The sequence below is a fragment of the Monomorium pharaonis genome, chromosome 1, assembly GCF_013373865.1.
Source record: "Monomorium pharaonis isolate MP-MQ-018 chromosome 1, ASM1337386v2, whole genome shotgun sequence".
Classification (NCBI taxonomy): domain Eukaryota; kingdom Metazoa; phylum Arthropoda; class Insecta; order Hymenoptera; family Formicidae; genus Monomorium; species Monomorium pharaonis.
In genome coordinates, this window is record NC_050467.1 from 1629961 (window position 1) to 1655308 (window position 25348).

At 41.7% G+C, this 25348-nt stretch overlaps 1 protein-coding gene across 2 annotated transcripts in view; it reads right to left on the reverse strand.

The window, feature by feature from the left end:
- LOC105835939 (protein similar) overlaps positions 1–25348 on the reverse strand; it is a 39846-nt gene that overhangs the window by 4028 nt on the left and 10470 nt on the right. For both annotated transcript variants that reach the window (XM_012679612.3, XM_012679610.3), the window contains exons 2-13: positions 24027–24214; positions 23301–23464; positions 22765–22950; positions 22157–22392; positions 21704–21810; positions 19458–19605; positions 3952–4402; positions 2841–3075; positions 1982–2334; positions 1632–1870; positions 1255–1400; positions 576–1111 (exon numbers count right to left, since the gene is read on the reverse strand). In XM_012679612.3, coding sequence (XP_012535066.1) covers positions 576–1111; positions 1255–1400; positions 1632–1870; positions 1982–2334; positions 2841–3075; positions 3952–4402; positions 19458–19605; positions 21704–21810; positions 22157–22392; positions 22765–22950; positions 23301–23464; positions 24027–24214 — 2989 coding nt within the window. The remainder of the gene's footprint in view (positions 1–575; positions 1112–1254; positions 1401–1631; positions 1871–1981; positions 2335–2840; positions 3076–3951; positions 4403–19457; positions 19606–21703; positions 21811–22156; positions 22393–22764; positions 22951–23300; positions 23465–24026; positions 24215–25348) is intronic.

The following is a 25348-nucleotide window of genomic DNA, read 5'->3' on the forward strand; positions in this document are numbered from 1 at the left end:
GCGTTAGTCATTTCTAAACTATATTTAATTATATATATTTAATTATATATATTTCTCTTTTTTATCTAAGATAAACATTGAACGGTGTGCATCTCAGAATTAAACGACTAAGCGAAACTAGCTCGCTTGTCTATGACTCCTTCTCTTCGACTCGCAATTCGCAACAAACTCATTTTGCGTCTTTTTTATGAAAGCGCAACTCTCCATTCTCTCTTTCTCCTTTTAAAACCTCAGATACGGTCTTCGAGCTTGCAGACGCAAGCTCGAGGAACAAACGAACGTATAAAAAGTAGGAAGAACTTCCATCGCGATCGGATACCATAGAAACTAGCATTCGCCGCCTCCTTTGGCCCCACCTCTCCATTTATAATCTCAATCTTGCAAAAATCAAATATAGTTGATGGAAAACTTTCGTTTCGAGTTGCATGCAAATTTTCGTTCTAGAAGAATCGACGAGACGGTGACCAAAAAGAGGCAGCCCTTCGGACGCTCGCTTCCTCCCGAAAGCGTTCTCACGCGTTTCCCTTTGCTTTCGTCGGCTTTGGCTTCACCAAGCAAACGTATCCCGCACTCACATCGCAGCCGGAAACCAGGAGATTCATTAGCACGCTGCTGCCGCCGCAGGAAGGATTCCTCTTCCGGCTTGTTCCATCGATTCTGTCTAGGCCGTCACTGATGCTGCCGCGATTTTCACCTCCGCCTCCTCCCCCACCGCCTCGGTCACTTTCCGTCTCGACGAAGTCGATGATATCGTCGAGGATGCGAGTACGTTGCTTCGAAATGTCTCCGTGATGACGTTCGCCGCGAAGATCGCTGCCATCGTCGGACAAGGTCGCTTGTGACGCGATGCCCGACATCTGCGGCGAAACGAGACAACGCAAAAGTTGGCTACCGCAGCTGTTACCGAGACTCGACGGCGACTTCTTGTGAAGCGTCGTCGACAGTCGCTGTTTTGTCACTAAAGTATCATCGAGATGTATACGCTCGAAAGACGAATCCTCGCATTTCAGACGTTTGTACTCATTTTCGGAATCCGTATTGAGACCGGAGTGAATGCGTTTGTTGGGACGTTCCTGATTAGAAGACCATCGATCAGACTCGAAGACTGCGTCTGTAAGATTGAAACGAAACGCGTGTCATTTATATGATGCTCTACAGATATATTACAGAACATAAAATTTATATTTAATATTTAATATTTCTTCAAATATAAAAAATATATAAATGAATAAAACGGGAAAAATATAAATTTACTTTTTCTAGGCGCTTGTCCCAATATTTGCATTGTATTTAGCAAACCTCCGCCGTGATCGTTATATCGTCGTGACACGGCTTGATCGGTTCGCAACAACTGTGCGAGGCTGGATTCGGAATTACGTTGCTCCCGATCGTCGAGCAACCTATCAAAGAAGAAGCAGCAAAATGAAAATGAAACGCAGCAAGATGTATAGAAAAATAAAGTAGTATCGTATTTTTTATTTTGAGTCATTTTTACACTTATATTATACATTAAAAAAGATTTTTATATCATAGTATATAATTATATCATAGTATATAATTTATTTAACATTGTAATTACTGTACACAACGCAAATTTTCATAATACTTATTAGATCTGCTGGGGCACTCACCACTTCGAAGATCCTTTGTCGGCGGACTGCGACGAACCCCACATGATCATGTCATCGTTAATAAGCAGATCTAATGCCTCGTCCTGATCAGACATTGGAATATAGGGTGCTCTAAGCGCTAATTCTTCATCACCTATGCTGTCGCTGATACCTAAGATGAGCATCTCGTCCTCGGAGAGCCCATCGCCGCCGCTACCTCCTGTAGGACTACCCAATGAGTCCACGCTACGCTCAGGACTCTGAAAAAATAATTATGTGTTAATGTGTACGCGTTATTGTATCACATTTTTTTAAAAGAAATTTCAAATAAATTTTTAGTTCATATTATAGAATGCTTTTTTGTCACTCACCTGTCGGTACTTCGAGAGAGACGACGACACGACGCTCGGGTCGATGCCGCAGGGACTTCCAGGCGAGTCACCATACATGAACGGATCGCTGTCGGCCAGACGGTCGACCGTGTCCTTGGTTCTGGTAGCGGCATCCACCAGATCTGTGTCCTTGAGGGATCCCGAGAGATCTGCGGAACGTAGCTCTGGCGTAAGAGTGTCGCTCGGACTCAGTAGCGGACAACCGTAGTGGTCGTTACCGAAGACAAACTCCAGATCCATGTCTGATAGGAAGGGAGGGTCCCCCAGGGGTACGCACACGTCACCGGCCGTGGGCGCGAGATGTGTCAGGTCATCCGGCTCGTCCTTTAACACTGCGAAAAGCGAAGAGCGCTAGATTTAATATGGCGAGCTTCTTCTAATTGATTATTATCTTCGGATGATTAAACATTGACTAGAGAGAAAGGTGAAAGCAATCTCATAAATCACGAGAAAAATTGAAGACAAAAAAGTTCAGACAGTTCCATTAACAAAACCATTCGAGTCCTAACTGTTGTTCCGAGAAATCAAATTAAATCTGACATAATTGGATCAGAAATGAAACGAGATAAAAAAAATAAAAAATTCATAATTATCACGCGTTGCGTATTTCTTCACATATATATCTCTTTGTTCGGACAAAATTTCTACGGATCACGGAACAGTGCTCTGTTAAAGAACGATAAATAATTCTCAACTCTCATACGTCATCTTTCTCTATTTTTTTCTCCCTTGAGTCTCTTTTCTTCTCGTAAGAACGCGGACGAGGGTCTGCGATTCCTTTCTAGCCTTCGTTTCGAAAAGAATTCAATTTTCTTCCTCGCGGAGGGAAAATACGCACTGGTGAGACCCGGCTGATCCTCGCTAAAAGTCAAGAAGCCTTTGTTCATGTCCTCGGTGCGAGGCGCGAAGATGCTCGCAGTGGCCGTTTGCGGCCGGCAGGATAACTGCGGCTGTTCCTGCTGTTGCTGCTGCACGGCGGTCGCGAGGGGCGCGAACAGATGCCTGGTCACGGACTGTGGACGATCACAGTGTTCGGCACTGTCTGAGGACTCGCGCACCACCGTCGGTTTACCCTGAAACAAAGATAAATTGCATAATCGATCCAGAGGGGAAGAGGCCAAAGATGCGATTATTACGGCTCAAGATAAGAGCAAAGTTATCCCAGAGCTTACCATATCGGCAACTGTTATGGAAACTAAGTAGTACTTTCAGTTGGAACTCGGACGGTATAATTGACGGATGGAAATTACAATCTAGACTCTCACATTGAGATATTGGATTAAAAAATATATCTATCAATTATTATTTCTTTCAATTATTTCTATAATTGAAATTTCTATAATTAGAAATTCTTCTATACTTTTATTAGAAATTTTTTTAATAATATAGAATGAAAGATAAATGAAAAAAACGTAAAACATTAAATCAAATTTTTTTTAAGTTTAATTTTAACGATATCATTAAAATTAATAACTTAATAAGTAACTTGGATTCGTTTCTGTAAAGCAATTACAGATATAAGACATTTCCATTACGCTGATAGTTTATGGCAAAATGAGATATCTCCTTGGAGACAGAAAGAGAAAGAAATACTTATTTTTACTTTATCAATCTAAGACGATAACGGGCATGTATAAGCAATGGGATTACGCATTGATAAGCGTGATACTGACCCGACAAACATTTTCAATAAACAATAGTCAGAGATGAAGATTTTAAAAATCATCGATATACGTTATTTCAAATGCCTTAAAGTTGTGTAATATATAGTAGAATAATAACTAAAAATTCACAAATCTAATCGTTTGTCGCGACGAAACTATTTGCAAGCTTGTGAAAGAACCAAAGTTCTAGCAACTTGCTTTAACTTTAGGTCTTAAAATTCCATTTCTAGATTAAAGGATTAAACCAACTTCTTATATATATATCGAAAAATTCAACTACCATACCTGGAATATGAAGGGTGTCTTCTTAGCGAACGATTGCCGGCAGTTCTGTCGGTCTACCGGTGCCGGGTCGTCGTTCTCCTTCAGTGATTCCTTAATCGATTCTTCCAGGGACTCCTTAAGAGCCTGCACGAACGCCTTCTCCTCCTGGGCGTGCTTCGGCAAGGCGTCGTCCTTCCTCAAATCGTCCTTGCAGTCGCTCTTTCCGTCGGCCGAACGGAAGATCGACGCGGTAACGGTGAACGGTTGATCGTCGCTCCTGGTCTCGTCGATGACCAACTTCCCCTCTTCGTCGTCCAACGATACGTCACTCGAGTCCGTCGTCGACACCGCACCAGGACCACCGGTCGGCACAAGGGCCGGCAACGGTCTTTCTACCTTCACCAAATCGGCACCGCTGTCACGCGCGGCCAGCTGGCGCACGCTGTACACCTCATCCTCGTGCTCAATCCCACTGTAAGCAAAATCACGAACCGCCGGCGTGGATAACGTGTCCATATCCTGTGGGCACTCGTTATCCCGAAATTTGGCTAGGAAGATCGAAAAAGATCAACGGACGCCAAGAAGAGACGGCAAGTTACCATCGGTACCGCGAGACTCGACTGGAAGCTTCGAGTCTGACGCGATACGACTTTTAAATTCCCCGATAATTTACTCATCAACTTAATTTAATAATCATTTGACGAATTGTAAGTATTAGACCGACACTTTTTTCCTCCTCGTGAAAGCTGAGACGTCCGACGACGATCGTATACGGACTGACGAGTGTTCATCTCATTAGTCCCATCGTTGGTGTGCGATGCATGGAAATGTACGTACGTAATTCATTCCCTTCAACGTGGCTGTTCTTATCAAAACGACTGACAGTCGAACCATACCGCGTTACGACACACAACACGCGATACGCAGACGTACTTGATATTTATCAATCGCGAAATCACGCGTGGCATGATTCTGAAACTTAGTGTTATACAGTCTATCACGAAAGGTTCCATACGTGAGCACGTGAGCACATTCAGGAAACCATTTCGCTGCCGTCCGACAGCATCTGAGATCTACATAGACAGCTGTCAATTGGGCAAACACCGGCTCCGGAAGTTTAAAACGGGCGTGGAATAAAAGTCAGTGAGAAAAAATCTCTCGAAGACGACGAGTTAAAAAGCTGATCCTCACAACGTGCGAATTAAATAATCAACTACAATGATTACTGTTTCTTCCATGATAAATACGTAAACGGGAATGACAGCAGAATCGTGTTCATCTCAATGGATTATCAAGATTAATATCACTCTCTAATAATAAATTGTGACCAAGTATTTTTCCATTGTCGTTCAAAAATTAATACAATAATTTACTAACTAACGATATTAATTAGTCACAAGAAAGTCACATTAATTGTAATTTAAAATAATTTTAATTTCTTTCTGCAATTTGTACGGTAAAAAAAATTTTTTTCAAGATTGTCCTTTTGTATCGGTAAAGATATACAGCTATTGTTTCAGGAGCTACTTCATTTGACGCTATCTTTATTTCTACAGTTATTTTCGTTCGAAAATACATTTGCATAACAAGAGGAAGCAAAAAGACGTTAAATAAAGGACAAAAATTCTCAATACGTTTGTGAAAGATCACGCGTTTCTCGGGGCAAATTTTAATTAAGTGCGAATTTTTTTACAAAAATCATCGCCGTATAAAATTCCAGGATTTCCTTTATCATAATGCAAACTTACTTCGATACCAACTCCGATAGGAAACCTCGGAGAATATACGCCAAGTTTTCCGCTCGATTTGTGTCACTTTTCTAAACATCTGCGTCCCGTACCGTAGAAATATATGCTATCTCCGCATGCTACTCTCGAGTGATGGAATTCATACCTTTCTCCCTCCCAGCCCCTCGGTTGCAGATGCACGCGTAAACCGGCCGCGCGACACGCACATCACGCGGTGCACGCACATCACTATCTCATCACTTTCGCCGTCCCGGATCATCATCCAGCATCCATTCGGACTTTCGTGCTCCCTGACGACGGCGCGTCGTTGCCCTCGTGCACTCTATCTCTCTCTTTCTCTTTCACCCACTCCCCCTCTCTCACTCTCTCTCTATCCATTCGACTGTCGCGAGGCGATCACATCTCTTTTTCTCCTTCAGCTCGAGGCAAGCGAGAGATGCGCTGTAATCACGAGGACGCGGTTATGTAACCGGCCGTTCGCGGCCGCTAATCGACGCCTTTTTTCCGCCGCGGCGATTTTCCGTGCTTTTAAAACGTTATCGGGGGAATTGTGTCATTATACCTCGCAACTGCAACACGACAGTTCTCGTTGTGAACGTTACAAAAAAAAAAAAAATAAAACTAAAAATAAAAATAAAGCGTCGCGCGATCTGCAGATCGCTCCGGAGGATCAATTTCGATTCTGCCTCGCAAGTTTTCAAGGTTTCGCGAAATTCAAAGGTGCGCCCCTGTCGACGAGTATCCTTCTGCTCGATGACTGACAAGACACGCCTCGCAAGGTAAAGGAAGCCGCCGCCGCCGCCGCCACTTTTTTCAGACCGCAACGCGATATAGACTATAAGCCACAGCCATAAGCTCTATTACGTCACATTACATGCCATCGCGCGCGTACGAGAACTGTCGCTGCCGACAAACATCGTTGATTCATCAGCGCGCACGATCCTTATATAAAGTATATCAGCCGCTATTTTTAACCTTTAACACGTATTATTTTTGAAGCGGGATTAAAGTGGAACGTTCACGCAAACAAGAAGAGTCGAGTTTAATGAAACGAAAATCTACTGGCAGCCACGCGGCCTCAAAGTGCTTGTATATTAGACATATATATATATATATATTATACTGCCCCCGCAGACAAGTCGGCAATGCAATGATCTTCGATTTTCAAATTTTCAGACACAAAGAAGAAGAAAAAAAAGAAACGGATTATCACAAAAGAACCGACCGTTAAGCGTTCAATGCCGCGTGGTCGACATAATAGGTTTTCGCGGACTCGGCTTGCGTAGGCGCGATTACGCCTGTGCGTTTTTCTTCGATCGCGCAGTTAAAGCTAACCCGACCTTAACCCCGAAGATAACCCGGATGTATATACCCGGTCTAAACAACGTGCCTGCAGCCGTGCATCACCATTTGATCCTTCTGGCCCTCGCCAAGCCTCGAATATTTTCAGCCTGAGCGCCTATATGATTTTCTTTTCCCGACGATGTTGCTGCCGCGTTATATCTCTCGCGCATTATTCCACGCGATCGAATCGTAAATTACTCAATCAAACAGAATTACACATTTTATCATATAATAATGATAGAGCTGAGAGGAGACCGATAAAAGGAAAAATACTCGGTTATCATCTCCCGATTTAAACTTCCTAGGAGATTCTTTTATAAGCGTCAAGTTATGTAACCGCAAAAGGCACTTTATGCGTGCGACTTGGACTTTTAATTGCGGAATCATTGTTGGCGCTTTTCTGTATGCTAATTAAATTTAAATTACTTACATCACGCTCCTAATTTTATTAGTATTCAAATTACAAGGTAACTTCCATCGGCCGGAGCTGCGCCACGCCGCGCCGGCGGCCGATATATACGTTCTTTCAGTCACTTTTTATCGTGTATTGTACCATATATCGGACTTTTATTGACGACGACGTTAGACCGTGAAACGGGTGGGACAACTACGAACCGTGGGCTCCCGCGCGCGCCAGTTCGCACGTGGGACGCGACGCACGTTTTGACGCGAAGTCCCCGCATGGAGGAGATCCGCAGCGTCCGTCACCGGCGACGGAGATTCGTCGTGTATCTACGCGAGCACTAAGTGACTTTAACCGGTCGCAACAGCTCGGTAATTGCCGCAAATTGACCAGCGGATCCCAAATGCGTGCGTGACGCGCGCGTGTGGTGGTGCGCGCGTAGACGCGCCTCTCCGCTGTGTGCGCGCGCGCGTGTCGAAATCCGTTCGGATTAAAGAATGAACGAGAGAAGCGAGAGTGTGTTACGTGCATGGCTCGCGAAAATACATATATATATATATCCGAGTACAAACTTTTAGCCGCGAAGCGATCCCGACTGCTTAAATGTGCGATAAGATAATTGCCGAACGAGGCAAACGCGGTTAGGAATTATTGAAGCGTAAACGTCCTTGCGCCTGTATCAACGTCGACTTTGTCTAATTTTATAACGTGTATATTGGTATTTTTTTTACTATTTATAGCTTGTATTTTATAGCTTGTTAATTGATGAAATAAATACATTGATCTTTCTATATATACTATAATATATAAATAGTGAAATCAAAATCACTAAAAAAAAAAAAAAAAAAAATTTACTGACTAATTATCACAGTTACATGCATATCACTGCAAATCAGTGATTTAGAGAGTATACCGCGTTTCCTTTCAATTTAAACGCCGCGCGGAATAAAAGTAAAACTTCAGGCGGGTTTCTCGCCTTCGACTTTTCTCGTAACGATTCGCCACTTCGCCTCCACAAAGTGCCCGCCTCGGTTTTTCCTCGCGGGCAACGCTGGCGAGGACTCCTCGCACGCGCATTTATTGAAATAGCCTACATTTGCCCGTTCGCTCTCTCGATTGGACCTAATTCTGAAAGGGGAGAAACAACGCGCCTTCGCGCGGATAATTGAGCCCGATAGAGTTTACGTTTTCCGCGAACAAACGGTCACGAGACTCGTCGATAGAACGTCTCGATAAGCTGCATGCGCGAGTCAATGCACTTCGGTGCAGCGGTTTAACCTTTTGGATTGGGGGATTTAATGAAAAGTGATCCAATAGCTCCGTCCATATTAAAATTTAGCATCTAATATAGCATTAAAATGGTCGACGGGCTGAGTATCGGTGATTCAATAATTTGATAAATCACGTTGGAAAGACATTATTATTAACGAGTCTTTCCAACGACGAGTCTCATTTCCGATGCGGTTTAATTGCGAAGTCGATTGACGGGACATTTGAGGTCTAAAGTTAACGATGATGGCGAAGTATCTTTTAATGGACTTCGTCATAAATTGCTGGTACGTCGTAAACAAGCTACATTACCTAGATATCGCGGATTCTTTCACAGTATCACAGTATCCGTGGATGAGAAATCGCTTTTTACGTAACAGGACCCCGAAAGTTTCGCATCATTTACGGATTTACGTCTTCTGGTAAAAGATTTCCCTTGTTCTCCTTCCCCCCTCGCAATAAATAACTTTATCGCGGTCCCTTAAAGCGAGTTCTCTGAGATCACGAAAGCGTTCACAGTACATAACGCATCAATAAATGGATAACAAGTTCTAAAATATAGATAGTCGGACTATGTAAGCGAATTCAACGAGCAAACAACAGACATAAATAAAATTAGCAAATTTCCATAAGGAAGAGAAACAGAGAAAGCGACAGATTAAAGTTACATCTACCTCGTGCAAGACGAACGGTAGCTTTTGTCGTTAAGATAGTCAACGAGCGGTCCAGGTGGAGGAGTCAGATATAAAGGAAGCTTTGCGCGGGAAAAAAAAGGGACGAGAGAAATGGACGAACAGGACGAACACGGGAGAGATCCCAATGGTCCCACGTGCTCATTTACGCAAGCCGGCCGTCACTCTAATTTTAATCTCTCTCTCTCTCTCTCCGATACCCGACCGCATATTTAACCCGCACCTAACTCAACCCGGCCCCCGGCGACCGACCGGGCGTGCGCGAAACTCGAGCGGTTTGTTGTGAATTCGTCGAGACAATCACGCGGATGGCAGCGGCCAGGTTGGCGCAGTTCTCGAGGTCGATGCCGTGATGCCGCTCGCGGTTGCACCACGTTGTCTTCAGCAAAAATCGCTCTAGATTCAAGGTCGATCGATGTAGATTGAAAAAAAAAATACGGAGTTTGGTAGCGTGCCTACATTGAAAAAAAAAATTATTTTATTATCAAGTAAATGCGTTTATTCTACTGTTGTCCTATGTTTGAGTAAATATTAGCAAGTTAAATAATTTGTTATGTAAAATATTTGTTTAAATCGAGGAAATGATACTAAACTAAATATATTTACTTGATGATGAAAAATGTCTTTTAAGATTATGGTTATTAAGCTTTGATGAAATAATTTCAATTAAATGTTCGGTATAACCAAGTATTTGGTAGTTGGATTGGTCGTTGAACTAATGATATATTTTAGAATATTACATCAATTATGTCAAAACTAATTTCTTTGACATAGTAGACTGGCAACGCCCGTCGTACGTCTGGTTATCGGTGAATTCATGAAAAATGTCGAGCATTTCCTCGAGCATCTCTTACTTCCACGAGGGTTTCGCTTTAGATTTACAGTTTATTATTCAACATAAATCTTTCCCGTGGACATAAAACTAAAATGTGAGCCACTATAATATTCATAGTTAGAATCAAGCGTGCGCCAGGCGGAAGTAAATTTTAATTTACGTCGGGATTCTCGAGAGGTGACTCGATTCACGCGCATTGAACGCGCGAGCGTAAGTCCCGTAGGGGATATTCGGGAGAGCCCTTTCAGCCACTTTCTCAGACCGGGTCCGAACTAACAATAAGTCGGTCGCGCAACGTAAATAAGTCCTCATAAAGCTCGGGACGGGCCACGTTTAGCGCTCGGAGACGACAAGGCGAGGAGGCCAGGGTCTCTCGCTCGTTCGCAGAATGTTTACGGGCGTTGTTTACGGTCCAGTCCCCCGGTGTGCACAACCACCCCTTTTCTCCCTTCCCCCTCCCACCCCCGCAGCCAGATGCACTTTTAATTCTTGGACGCGTACCATTGCCAGCGCGAGACTTGACACGCGCAGTACTCGTCGCGAAGATGCCAAACCGCGGCCGAGAGGAAAGCGGTCGTGTCAATATCGCCAATAACGTGTTTCTCCTTTAAACGAATGCACGCGAAATTTCTTTAGCAGAAATCCCTCCGCCTATGTTCCCTCTTTCCTTCAAGACTCCTTCACCGCGCACTCTCCGTACAGAAGAGAAAAAAAATGCATGTGTCGATCGTGAGAGGATTGCGCAATTTATCTTGAAGTTATTCCGAAACGTAGCCGTGCACACCGGGAGCTCCGGTATAACTGCCGATGCCTCTTCTTTCGCGGATGCCTGCCGTCGCCGTCGCCGCCGCCGCCGCCGCTGCTAAGCGTTACGTAACGATTGGACCGCGATAACAGACGCGCACCTTCGCCGGGGATTGATCGATGGACGGACCACCGTTCGATCTCTCGCGCACACGAACGTCACGAACCGACGCACGTGAGAGAGGATTATATTTGTTATTATCGGCGATACCTTTTCTTTTCGACGACGTTTCCTTTGCCTCCCTTACACTGCACTTGCAGTTTTCTCCTTCCTCCTCTATGTTTGTCTCTCTTTCTCTCTCTCTCTCTCTCTCTCTCTCTCTTAAAAGAGCTCACTCGAATCTTATCGGCACTCCCTCACTCAGCGTCGAATCTGCTCGTTGCAGACATGGTTATTATCTTCGTGGCACAAATGTAAATTATATTTCCACGGCGCACTCGCGGTACCTTCCTTCGAGCAAAAACTCGCGGAACTTTACCAGGAGTCATCTCCCTCTGACTTCGAAAAGGAAAATGGCATTGTTGTTTTGTCGTAGAGCCAGCGTTGCTCCGGTATGTTCGTCTCTAATATCCTCTTTTTTTTCCTCGAGATTGCGAAAGAGAGAAAAAACTGAAGGCTCCGCGCGAAAAAAACGCTCGGGCATCGCGCTTTTAAAACGTAGAATTTATTATTATTGACTCGCGTGTCACCGTGGCATCCAACCTACTCGTAAAACGTCACGCGCGCACCACGCGATCTTTATTACACGCGAACGCGGCCGGTGTTATTCCGCACGCGAGATTGTCGCCAATAACTTAAAGCGCGTTATTATTAGCCGTCGAATCTAATTCCGCGGCGGCGGAAAAGGGGTAAATAACCTGCGAGCGCGCGCGGATTCGTGCAGCTCCGCGCTGGGGCGTAGAGATTGTAAAGGGCGGACGGAACGTGAGAGGAACCTGGAGGAGAGAAGTAGCACACCGGGATCGGCACGGTTGACACGGGCATCATCGTGCCGCGAGTCGCGTATGAATTGCGCAATCGAGCGGCCGCGCGCGAAATTCGCGGATGCACTGCCAGCGGACGCTCTGGTGGAGAACGCGCAATGGAATCCGGCCAAAAATCTGGCCCCGAGGTTCGAGATCACCGTTATTAAATTCGACGACGTAACGCGGAATTGTCTCTTCCGATCGATCGATCGGTAGTCGAGGCTACCCGATGTCCGAGTGACCTTTCGCGATCTCGGCCGATCGTCCAGTCTTGAATTAAAATGGAAAATTGAGATAACGAACGTCAAACTGTGAGAAATTCGTAGACGCAAACACGCTTAACACGTCGCCGACCATCTCTCGCCATTCACTGGTTTGACTTCTTGCGTGGAGATTCCGCGGAGGCACGAGATTTTCGATCTTTGATCCTTAAATATTAGGTCACGTGGAGCCTTCGGAACGTCGAATGTCGTTTTCACCTTACGATCCTCGAGAATCTCTGAATATTCACGTGTTTTTTGGCTCCTCTTTAAATGTCTACTACATTTTTGGTCGGATATCCTCAAACTTTGGATCCCGGAAGTCACCCGGAATCCTCGGGAGAGAGTAATCTTCAGACGTTCGGTCTTCCGAACCTGGAGATTCATCGACCCATGAACATTCACGATTCTCCGGATCCACGGAGTTTTTCTTTTCACGGAACTGTTCGATCCTCCGAGATCTCAGGACATCTCGGCACCTTCTGGAGGAATTCCTCCTCAAATTCTCGAATCGAAGGAGAGCGAGAGGCATACGTCGCTCCGACTTCCGTCGCGGTGATTACGCAGCGTCTCGGCCGCTGCGGCGGACTGAAAGGCACTGGCCAAGTTACGTCGCCGTGCAGTTGCAGTCAGTCGCGCCTCGTTCTCTCTCTTTCTCCCTCCTTCTTTCTGTCTCTGTCTCTCTCTCTCTCTCTCTCTCTCTCTTCCCCGTCATTCAGGTATTCGATTTGCAAATCGCGACTTCACGCGCCTCTGGCTCGCGAAGTCACGCCAGACCGTGAAAATTTCGCTTTATGCATCGCTTATCCGCCTCGGATCTCAATGGTTACGTCACACGTTACACACTAATCGGTTCGATACATAATTCACGTAGTATCTCCTTGTATACTCTCGGTATTAAACGGTAGTAACACGTGTAAAAATAAACTGTGGCAAGATAATAAAAGCCGATCGTGAATATTTAATGTTACGTATCTCAACGCTAATTGCGTATTTCAGATTAAAGAGAAGGAAGATAATGTCTCATAACTCATTTGCGTTTCTAACAATTTCGCCTATAGAATCCTTTACTTTTAATTCGTTCGCATTTGAAAATAGGTGTACCATTGCGTCTGTAAATATTATTATGTAAATATAAATAAAAACTATAAATATACAGATCAGTGATTTTGCGAATTTACGTGAATTTACGAGCGCCGAGACATTACTGTATCGCGCGGAACGAACTTGCAACGAGTTGTGAATGTGGTCTCGATAAACAGCAAATATTTGCGCTTTGTGAAATTGCGAGCGTAAGTAAACTGTTTACCTTTGAACGTAGAGACCGAGGGGACGACATCGTTATGATTTTAAGTGTGGGCTTTGGCGACCAGACGGGATCCTCGTTTCTCCTACCTCTCCGTTACGTCCCGCGCACGCTTATTTATTTACACACACCTCTCCGACCGTATATTTCGGCGATAACTTCTTCCCGGGGAAATCGATGGAAGAAAACTTTTATGCCGGCAAACAAATTTAAAAATAATACGGCGGGGTCGCGCGCGCGCGCGACGATTTTATAATTGAGGACATTGAACTGGTTCAACACAAGACGCGTTTAGTCATGGTGGTTTAACGTGACTATATTTTTGTCTATTCTTTTTATTATTATTGCCACGCTGAACTCTCGACTCTTGCCTTTTAAAGCCTGGGCCTTTATGAAACATTCGATTCTCCGAGTGCCGAGCACGCGAGGGAGGTATGACAGTGACGAACATAAAGTATCGATCGAGGCCATTCGATTCAAATCGATCTGACCGCAGTTTTTCTCCCTCCCCTTTCCCATCATTCCCCGTCTGTCGTTGCTGAAAGCGATCCCTTATGCAATCGATCTGGTTAAGCTCTCAAGGTCTCTGCGCTCGATGCACACTCGATGCACGATCAATGCAACAAGATGAAAAAAAAAAGAACAACGTCCCTTATTAGATACGCTAATAAAAAGGTCCAAAATAGTCTGACTCGATAAACTTGGCAATAAATCGCAGGGCTAATTATTCCCGAGAAGAGCTATTAATATCCATGCTAAATTAATAACGTAACTATGTTTTACATAACGATAGCGATGTATATCTTTGTTTAAATAATTCCAACGGGATGTTACACGGTCTTTTATCCCAATTATTAGAATAAATTTTTTAATCGCCAATCGCTATTTTATTGCGCAAGTTTATACCGCGTATAAATAACTCGAGTGATGAAAACTTATACAATGTCGTACGTTCGAGCAGCCGTTCTCCCGACTGCTCGAACTGCATCTGTAGCAGGTTAAATAAAAACCGTTCCAGCCGAGCGGTTCTTGACTCGAGCTGCAAAACGAAACGCGAAGCGAGCCGTCAATCGCGAGGTCGTTCCGCGCAACCGGGTCGAGATCAAAACCGTGTTACGACTACGACGACGATGGCGGCTGGTTAAGGACGCGAGGTATTATTTTGAGATGCTGTAGCACGTGGTCGCCGTCAACCCCGCGCTGCAATACGAATGCACTCTTTCTTTCGCGCGCGGTTTTTAGCACGTTTGACGTTTCGACAACGACAGTCTGCAGCTGCACTAAACTCGTTTGTGTAGTTTTTTATCTTTCTTTCTCTCTCTCTCTCTCTCTCTCTCTCTCTCTCTCTCTCTCTCTTCTGAATTACTAAAATGTTAATTTATATATGATTTCATTAATAACGCAAAGCGCCATCAAGAGCTACTGTCAAAGTTTTATTTTGGGTATTGAATTAAAAGAATCTCTCACGCACAAGATAATTTAATAAGAATAATTTGATAGCGAATACACAACGCAAGATTTTTTTTCGGGGAAAGATTTTGCTCAACGAAAAAATTTAGAAAGACTAATTATTTGTAAGTAGAAATTGCATAAAAGGCAACGTAAAATTACAAAAGATTAAATAAATAGCCTTGTAGAATCAAGTCCGCAGGTAAAAGTGAGGACGTATGACGAAGCGACAAATTGAAATTCCTTTTTCGAAGCATCAATCTCTTCACCTAATATATCTTAGGTCACAGCAAAGTGTGTCTCCGCTTCTACTTTTAGCGAGGTAATATTTCTTATCTATACTCGGCGCGTATAATTCTGCGTTTTAATTTCTTCTACCGTATTGATCTACTGTAAAAAAAAAGAATAACGCAAAAGCGATTGGCAAGAAGTACGATCAATCTTAACATGATCTCCCTATTTATATAGACAGAGAGTTTTTGCTTTTAATAATTTAAACACGCGCGCAGTACAACATGTTATAATACGATCTTTTTTTTCTTTTTACGATGTATTGACTTGTTGTAACTCTTCCTTTACGTCAATATTCCATAACAAGAACAACCATCGTCATCTAATAACGCGAAAAACAACAGTCTTTTATCTCTTTTGCCTCTGAGTGACTTCATTGGTCTTTTTTTTTTAGCTCTTCTGAGCTATCGGTGTAAGAATAGCTATATCGGTTGTATAATCACGTGTAACATGCTCTCGAGCTATGCAATACGCGATGCCCTCCGTCTCGAGCGGGAAGTCGCGGTTTCACGCGTAGCAGCTTTCAAAAGCGATTCTCGCGGGGATACTCGCAAGAAAAACCGGTCAGACATGCGCGAAAGATAATACTGTAATTTCTTCATACGCGGGCGCCAACGTGAATATGCATATTTCCTTGAAGAAAAAATCGCGCGCGGTCTCTTCCTGAAACTTGCTCCTTAAACTTCGTAGAGAAAATACTGCCACTACAATTTCTCGAGTGGTTTTCCATTCTAATAAGAATAAAATTCACTCTAAAAGTAAAGTCCAGCTCTTATTAGAGTGGAAAATCACTCGAAAAATTTTCACTATATAAAATTTAGAGAGAAATTCAATCTTCTTACTCTGCCTAAATAAAATCTCCCGTTGATATTTGAAATTATAATTCGACGGCGCCAGACGCTGACTCGACAACTCCGATATTACGATTGAACAAAAAATAAAAAAAAACCATACATCACCCACACAATTATCAAGGTGATATTTCGTTCGTTCTGTTCGTTTCGACTTACTTGCGACAGTCACCGTTGACGGTACGCGAAATCTTCAACTTCACCTACCGCCCCAATCGCGACTGAGCTTGCGCGACACACCACTTTCGCCGGCTGCTCTCGCTTTCGTTCGACTGTCGCGGGTCGACGACGTACGCGGCGGGTATCGACGACGAGATACCCGGGTCCGATCGCGAGAGAGGAGAGAGAGAGAGAAAAGAGAGAACGGTCGACAACGTCGTGCGAACGTCGCGACGCGCAAGCGTCGGTTTTTCCACCTTCAACGAGATACGCTACTCCGCTTGAGAGCTTGAAGGGGAACGCACATTCGGACTCGAGAAGCGCTCGAACGGGCGGACAGGCGTTAATTATCGATCTGTGTGGCGGATCAATTAGCGGTAATAATAGTGGCGCGAACGAGACACTGCGAGACTTCTCTAAGAATGCACACGGATGGGAATTGCCAATACGAGAAGGAAAAAAATGTGAGATTAACGTGGCTGTTTAAAATGTTATTGAGAACTGAATATTAAAACATAAGGATTAAATGAATGTAGAATACGTAAGGTATGTGTTAGAAAACAACGTTAACTTAATACTCGACGATAAAAATAGAAAACATTTGCCAAAGGGTATGATGCGAAGCAGACTGTTGAAGAGTTAGGATGACACTGGTAATTTCCTAATTGCTTTTGTATTAATATAATTATAATCAAGATGTTTCTGCAGCCTTCTTGTAGAGCCAATGTTTTTTAGATAAACGTTCGCAGATCAATTAACAAATAATGTAGCAACAGAAAACCTAAAGTTTCTCGATGGTACCAAATACTAAACGCCCTGAGGGCCATACAGGGCGTGTCACCTCGTCTGTAGATCTGAAATAAGATCTCAAACTTTTACAAACAAAAATGATTAAAAAGTGACCCATCGTATAGGATTTTGAAAAATATTAATGAAAACTTTTCAATATTCACACGAGACATATTTGTGTTAAAACAGATCATATATGATAAAAATTACAATTGTGCCATTTCACAGAATCCAGGATAACTCGCCCTGCATATGAAACACATCATACGCTACGATACGTACATGATTGAAACCTACGGAGGACTGACGGAGTCCACGAACTCTTCCGTTTGCGGTGAATAGAAGCCGACTGGCGGTGCGCGCGTTCCTCGACGAAATCGAGAGTGCGAAAAAGTCGGGAAATGAAAGTGGAGGAAGAAGGGGTAGAAACGATGGCGCGCAGGAATCGGACGAAACATCCGAGAAAATAGCGGGAACCTGGGGGAACGGGGTCGGGGATAATGTCGGAATCTACCAACCACCTTTCAGGCTTTCACTGGCGTAGGCACGACCGCCGCCGCCCCGAGACAGTGGGGGAGGGAAAAGGGATCGTTTTATATTACAAGACTCCTCGTTTTACTCCCTTCGAGGGAGGGGTCGGGAAATCCGGCGCATGTTACCGAGAACCGGAAGGGGGATAACGTTCGCGCCGCGGGGGGTGAGATTCGTTTCATCTGTTCTCTTCGATAGTGAGAGTTCTGCTTTCGGCGGGCGGTTTAATGCCTCTTGGGATTTTTCGCAACGAAACGTCCGCGGAGTAAAATTATTTTTGTTCTTCGCCTCTCCCCAAATGGAAGCGGCTTTCATTCGAAGTACCTTCGACGGACATGCGAAAAGCGCTGAAATGCGAGAAGAGAGCCGGTGCGCTGAAGGAAAGCAAAAAGATCTCCGGCTATCTTCCTGCGCTATAAGGCGCGAGATTAACCCTTGAATGGTATATGGAGTTCGAACTACAATACGTGAAAGGAAATAAATAGAAAATTGAAATTCCGAGAATAAAAGGTCAGAATGGAGAAGAAGCAACTTTCAGAATAGTCTGACAGAAACTAATCCTAATCGAGAAATAACGCAAGTTTTTACTATCTGTCTATTTGATTAATTAGCCAATTCGTCGATCATTACAATTAAATAAATTTGTTATTTCAAATAGCAAATTGTATCAAGAACGACTAGGATCGTTTGCGTTTTTATGCAACCAGTCAAGGGTTAAATCTGCGCCGAGAAAGAAATCAAGGAAGCACTTACCTCGCGTGACTACACGATTCTGTCGTGGCCTTCGCCGGAAGTGGCCGGAAGTAGTAGGAAATAATTAGCATATCCGACTAATCGAGCAAACGCAAAATCAACGAGTTTGGATATTAACGTACGCACTATTTCTGGTTCACTCTCGTACGCAATAATTAAAAAAACATCAGCTTATTAAAATTTTTCACGGACAAAGACAAATTTTTTCCAAAAGATAAATATAAAAAATACATAAACGGAAAAAAAGGAAAATTAATCGACTTGTTTTCATTTAAAATAGTGCGTTGCAATTTTAATCGATGCTTTTACGTAATGTAATTCACGCGCGATTCGATAACTACACAAGGGAATACGCAGTTAGTATAATACATCAATGAAGGACATGATAAATATGATAGGAATTAATATCTCACGCAATAGCAGAATTAATGAACGCGGATGTCTAATTGAAAATTACGAGTCTTACTGAATTACATATGATGCCAATTTTGCAGTACTATGAATTTAAGAAATCAGAACAATGGAAAGCAGCTAGAAAATGTTTAAATCTCTCTCTCTCTCTCTCTCTCTCTCTCTCTCTCTCTCTCTCTCTCTCTCTCTCTCTCTCTCTCTCATTCCCACCATAATTTCTAAACTATTTGTCAATAGAAAAAGATGAAACTGATGACGTAATAATTTGACGTAATTAAAATTATTTCAAATTTACATTAAACTTTGATATTTTGACTAGAATCAAATTCATATCGCACAAATTGCCTAAAATACATTATGGATTTAACAATTAAAAATCTAACAAACGAATCTTCACAGTCACAGAAGCCGGGAATAAAAATTTCTATTTTTTACTTTCAAAAGCGTATATCAGATCGATCGTAAAGCAATGTCCATCAGAAATTAAGTCCGATCGAGAGATATGACTTAATTAAATTTCTCTGATGTGCGATTTCGCCAAGCGACAAAATAAATATGTAATATCATACTCATGCGAAATACAAGCAATGTCGAAGGTACTTCGGGTTGATGCTACCGAGAAGAAAAAAACCATCACCGAACAGAAAGGATAATAGCGTATCCTACCTTAGGACGTAGTTGACACAGACGACGGAGATCGGCTTCTGCTGCTTGGAGCAATGAATGAGAGTAGCCTGAGTGATTACCCAGGCGTAGCCGCCTCGCTTGCCAAGGAATCTGTACGCTACCGTCTCGCACTGACCCTTGCTGAACACTGAAAACAGAGAACAAAACGATGTTGATGAGAGAACGATCATTCTAGGACTCGGGATCTGCGAGCGCATCCACGCGATTTTATAGCCGGCCATGTCGCGCGCGCATTTCGGCTGACGAAAGATGCGGTATGGGATTGCAAACTCCATCCCATCGATCGGCATGGAATCGTTGCTGAAACCTCAATTAACGATGTTAAAACGTCCGAACAAAATAAAGATATATTAGGCATTCTTCATGCAACAGTGAACTGAATTTATTCAATAAAATTCAATAAAATTCAAAACTTTAATACAAGGAAAGAATTTAGAATATTGTTACTGATAAAATAATATTCGCAAAGTACTTTCATTGATATAACCAAATCAATATAGATAACAGTTAAATAAATATAAATATAAAATTCAAGTTGATTATTTAAAAAATGATAAAAATAATAAAATAATCAATTATATCAATATACATACATATAAAGGCGATCTAAGAGAATCAACAAACTTTTGTTCAAATAATTACATCATTTCTCGCAACCCTGCGAGATTAATGAACCCGGAAATGGGGATATCAAATATTTTATTGCGATTATGGATCCTGTCATAAGATTACGTCGCAAATTCTGGCGCCCCGGGCTAGCCTCTTCGAGAAACGTATTATCTCGTTTCCAGAAATGTATCTCCCTACGTTCTCGTAAAACGCGACTAGGGTGGGATTAGTGCGAAGACTGCGAAGCTGATTCGGCTGGAAAGCCAAAGCGTTAAAGGAGGGATCCATGACGTTGTGGATTGCATGAACACGAAGCTCCTAAATTGACTAGCTAAATCTTCCCGTGCAATCGCAAATAAATCCGCAACCAACAAATATCTCGCGAATATTCAACGAGTACGTATAAAAATGTAATACGCTTGTGTATCAAAAATGTAATAAGAGTTCTTTCATATCTCTACTTTATATTCAGAAGATTGTCGATAACGAATTCGTTTCCACTTTAAATCTCAAAATTTCGAGGTCTTAATTATTTCAGATTAATTTATCTATTCTTCAATGTTTAACGTGACCTAATATTTACATATCTTGATAATTAAGCGTCGACCAAAATTTCTATTAAAAGAAGTTTCTGGTTTATCAAATACATTTGTTCTAACGCTACTACATTTTTCTACATAAAATCCAATCGCGATATATTCGATACATCACCGTGGATAACTCTTCCTGTAGCTGTACCTCAATGTGAAACATCAGTTGAGCAATAAATATCTTTCGACGGTTTTACGACCTCGCACTTTGTCACCGCGTGTCTCATTTTTCATTATCTACCTGCGATTTTATGAGTCAATTACCGAAATCGGCACGATAAAGTCCGCGTCACGTGTGCGCTCGTAAATATGGGAGACGTAGCAATTGCATAACTGATAGCCGATAACGTTAGCCTGCGCGCATTAGTCTGCGGTCCCTGGAAGCCGTAAAAAAGGTTTTCGTCGTCGGGTAGCACCGCTACCGATAAGAGATACCATCGTCCTTGAAACCTTTTTCCCTCCCGGCCGTGTCATTCACCCGGATCAACCCACTCCGTAAGTCACTTCTCCTTCTCTCCCGCGCGCTCTTCCAGTCCCCTTTCGTCCAATACATACTTTTTATACCCCGTTCATTTTGATAGCTACGTTTCGCATCCGTGTTACTCAGCGTAATATCTTACGAACGCTCGTCGAATGCAAACAAAATAGCAATGCGACGATAGTAACCTTTACATGTATTAACCACTTAACAACCGTTTGGATTTTATATTTCGGTGTAATAAAATATCTTACGATACGAGGATAACTCTCTTAAGAATTTTGGCGACTTTGGATACCAAAGTCAGACGATTAAAGATACTGCATGAATACCATGAAAAAATATACTAGCGAGAATACACTAGCAAAATAAAAATTTTAACAAAGAATTTAAAATTAATTAATTTTCGCAATTAACAACGTGATCTTTAGACATCGAGGACGCTTGAAAAGTGATAATATTTCTAAGAAATTTTATTAAATATTCGGATCAAGTTTTATTAAATAAATATAAAATTAATTAGAAACAAAGAAATAAAGAATACTTACGGCATTTGAAACTCTTGTCTAGCGCCAGATTATCGAGAGCATGATGAAACTCGAAGACCGATCGACCCATCAGTTCCTCGCTGTCCCAGCCCAAGTATTCGGCCAATCTGAAACGAGACAGAAAATATTTTTAATAATATAACGCAAAACAATGTTCAATCGCAATCTATTTCAATTGTTTTGAAAATACTCCACGTGTATTTATAACATAACGAGTCACAAGAATATCACTTGAATCTCGATAAAGTACAACTTATCGAAAAACGATAAGAACGATAAAATATTCATTGCGCCAATTGTGCAAGTCAACGGCAATAAAAATGACAAGTTGAATAGTATCGATTTAAAATAACGCGCAATAAATAACTGAATCCAGCGAGAATCTACATCGGAGCATCAAACATAAACACGAGAGATTAATGAAAATATAATGATAATAATTCCATTACTTACTTTTCGTCAGCATAAGTGAACTTCATGCTTAGACTGTGCTTCGATAAAAAAGTATGGCGTCCAAGGGGTATCTCGATGTTACTGGGATGGGGTATAGGACTACCCACGAGCACCAGAGAAACGCTTGTATCCTGTACCACGTCCTCATCTGCTTTGTGTTGCTCTTTATTATCAATTTCCATGGAGTTTGAGTTTGAGTTGCGGATTTTTGTCAATCTGCCGGTGCAATGAATCACCTGCGAGTAATTTACAATCATATATTATTCACTGATTTGATTGAAAAGAATTTCATTGGAAGAATTCTAGAAATGTGTATAAAGTAAAATATTGCGAAGATTTGACTATCACGCAAACTCCAAAAAATAGTTTTATTTTTGTGAACGCTTGTATTATCTGTTTATAAAAAATACAAAATCATTGTGTATGTATAAAATAAATTGTATTTATTTCAATAATAAAATATTTAATAAATATTATTTGAGAATAGAATTATATAATTTTTATTATAAATTTGCTGTTTTTTTTCTTCTTTTCATTTATAATTATCCCATGTTCTGTGCATATTACGATTATTAATATGAATGAAAGGATTTCACATTTTAATATACCTTGTAAGAAGCGCTCTTCAGATTGACTTTCCTGCCTTTACTGGTGAGAGTGCACTTGAGGCGCAAGAAGAAATTGCAGGCACGTTTCTCGTTGTTATCCGTTGATTTCGAAGAGAGGCACTCGCGCAATTCATCATGGTCGCATGGATGACTGTATTCATATACACTTTGTCCCATCATATCCATCTATGGAAACCATACAGATCGACTGTTTAGTTTTATTCCTCGAATTCGAAAAAGCGCAGCAAAAAAATCGTAATTATAAATTCTATTTTTTGCATTTTTAATAACAAAGCTAATTAAATATATATAAATTCCATTTAAATGTTTTATAAATTCAAATTCATTAAAATCGATTTTGTAAACACGCGATAAAAACTTGTGTCAAAAAAATTACTTTATAAAAATTACTTAAAACGCACATTATTAATGTTATTTAAAACGCAAAAATTATTTAAATTGTTGTGTATCATTTACGTCATCGCTTAGTTTATTTCTCATAATTACAGTAATTCATAGAAATTTATTTGACGTACTTGTGACACTCCAAGATAATCTCTGACGTTCTCCGAGAGGTAAACCATATTGCCGTCATTGGATAACACTAACATAAAGCCGTTGAGAGCTTTTGGATATAAGTCATCCATTTTTGAAAAGAGTTCATCCATTTTTGGAAACGACTCGGACTTTGCCTGCGGAACTGGAATTTGTGTTAAGAAAATTGAAAATTTAGAGAATACAACATTGTCGATTAAATCCTAAAATTCGTTTATAAGATTGCAAAATACAATATTAAAATTACAATACTAAAATCTGAATCCTGAAAACATATTTACTCCAAAAAAAAAAAAAACTCTGCTCACTACAGATCAACCGTCTGCCTATAATCGATAAAAGAAAAGAAAATCTTGTGATATCCTAAAGTACAAATAAATTAAATGTTTATTTTTAAAATATATTTTACAATACTTTATAAAGTTGTATGATTTTATTTTGAACACATTACATTTTTATAAATATAATTTTATATAAATACTATATTTTATAATAAATATAATTATAAAATCATAAAAATTAAGCGTCTAAATTTAGATTTAATTAAAGTACTTATACTTTTGTTCGCGTTCAAACAAATATTATATCAACGAGTACATTTCTATACTTCTAGTTAATTAAAGTAGTGCCATGTGTCTCCAAAGAAGGAAAAATACCTTTGCTGCAATAAATATGAACATTTAGGTTACTCTTTTGTAGATACTCACTGGAATCCACGACGGCCCGAACTTTGAGGTAGGCAATCGACAACCTCATTACGCTGGCCTTATCTAAGAGCGCCGCCTGTTCCGGCGCGACCGGAAGCGCGGCTGCGAGTTCGGTGAAGATATCGGTCTCCCTACTGCGCCTACAGCGAGCTGCATCGCGAGACCTCTCCTTTCTCTTCTCGTTGGTCCTGCAATAATAACAAAAAGTTCCTTTCGTCTATCAGCTGCGAAATAAGTCGGTCCGTTCGGCACGTTACTTGTACGGAGATTACGCAATCTGCGATCCCCGAGAATATTTTGCAAACATTACGAGGTATACAGGTTCTGGAGAAGAAAGTTATATTAATAAACTACCGTCAAGAGCATATCTTTAACGGAACGCGAACTTTCAAAGATTTCATGGTGAAGCATTTCGCGTGAAACCCGATGAAAAATCGAGGCGATTTCGGAACACAATATCTATAAGTATGTATAAACTATATAATATAAATATACACACTCTTGTTTTGCGCGCTTCTCATGTAGAATGAATCACGCGAGTGAACGAGAGCTCTCCTTGCTATCTTCTACTAGACTTTTTTTTCGCAAACAGACGTCCTGAAGTGCCTGTGAGCGACAAGTGCGGAGTGTCACGTCAGGTGCACTATCACAAACGATAAACACGAACGTCTCATTGCCCGATTCTAGAAGGTCGCCGTAGCCAACTTATGGCTCGATATTGCTCGCTACATCGATTACACTAATCGTTTATCGTAATGCATGCCGTGCACGTCGCGAGCTCAATCTGCAAGGGGCAAGGCTGCGCTCATTTGAATTCAATAGTTCGATAACGATTGAGCCTGTTTCGGTGATTCTAGCGTATTTAAAATTCGTACGGAATTCTTCGTCTTCAGTTCAAGAAATTGCAGAAGAATTTGAGATTACATAAAAATCCTAATAAACATTTTGTTACAGAGACAATTAAAACAAAATGTCTAGCTTGGTTGGGGAGGGAAACCGCGCGAGCGTATTCGATTGCCGATTAGTATCTTCGCTGCGAAATGCATGCAGCCATTAGCAGGTCAGCAGATGCATCTCTTTTTCGGTCGTCAATCGAGGAAAAGCGTCGGCGTTATCGCGAAGCGAAGCGTTATCATCGCGTCGAACCGACCTTCGAACGATACGTCTTTCGAAATCGATCCTACGATCTCGTCACGTTTTCTCTTCCTCCTCCCTCCTACCGCTGATGGACTTAAGCCAGTCAAAGTCAAACTGTTCGGATTAGTACAATAGAACGGCCGACGTAATTAAACGTCGCGGAAAATCCCACGGAAAAGGCAATA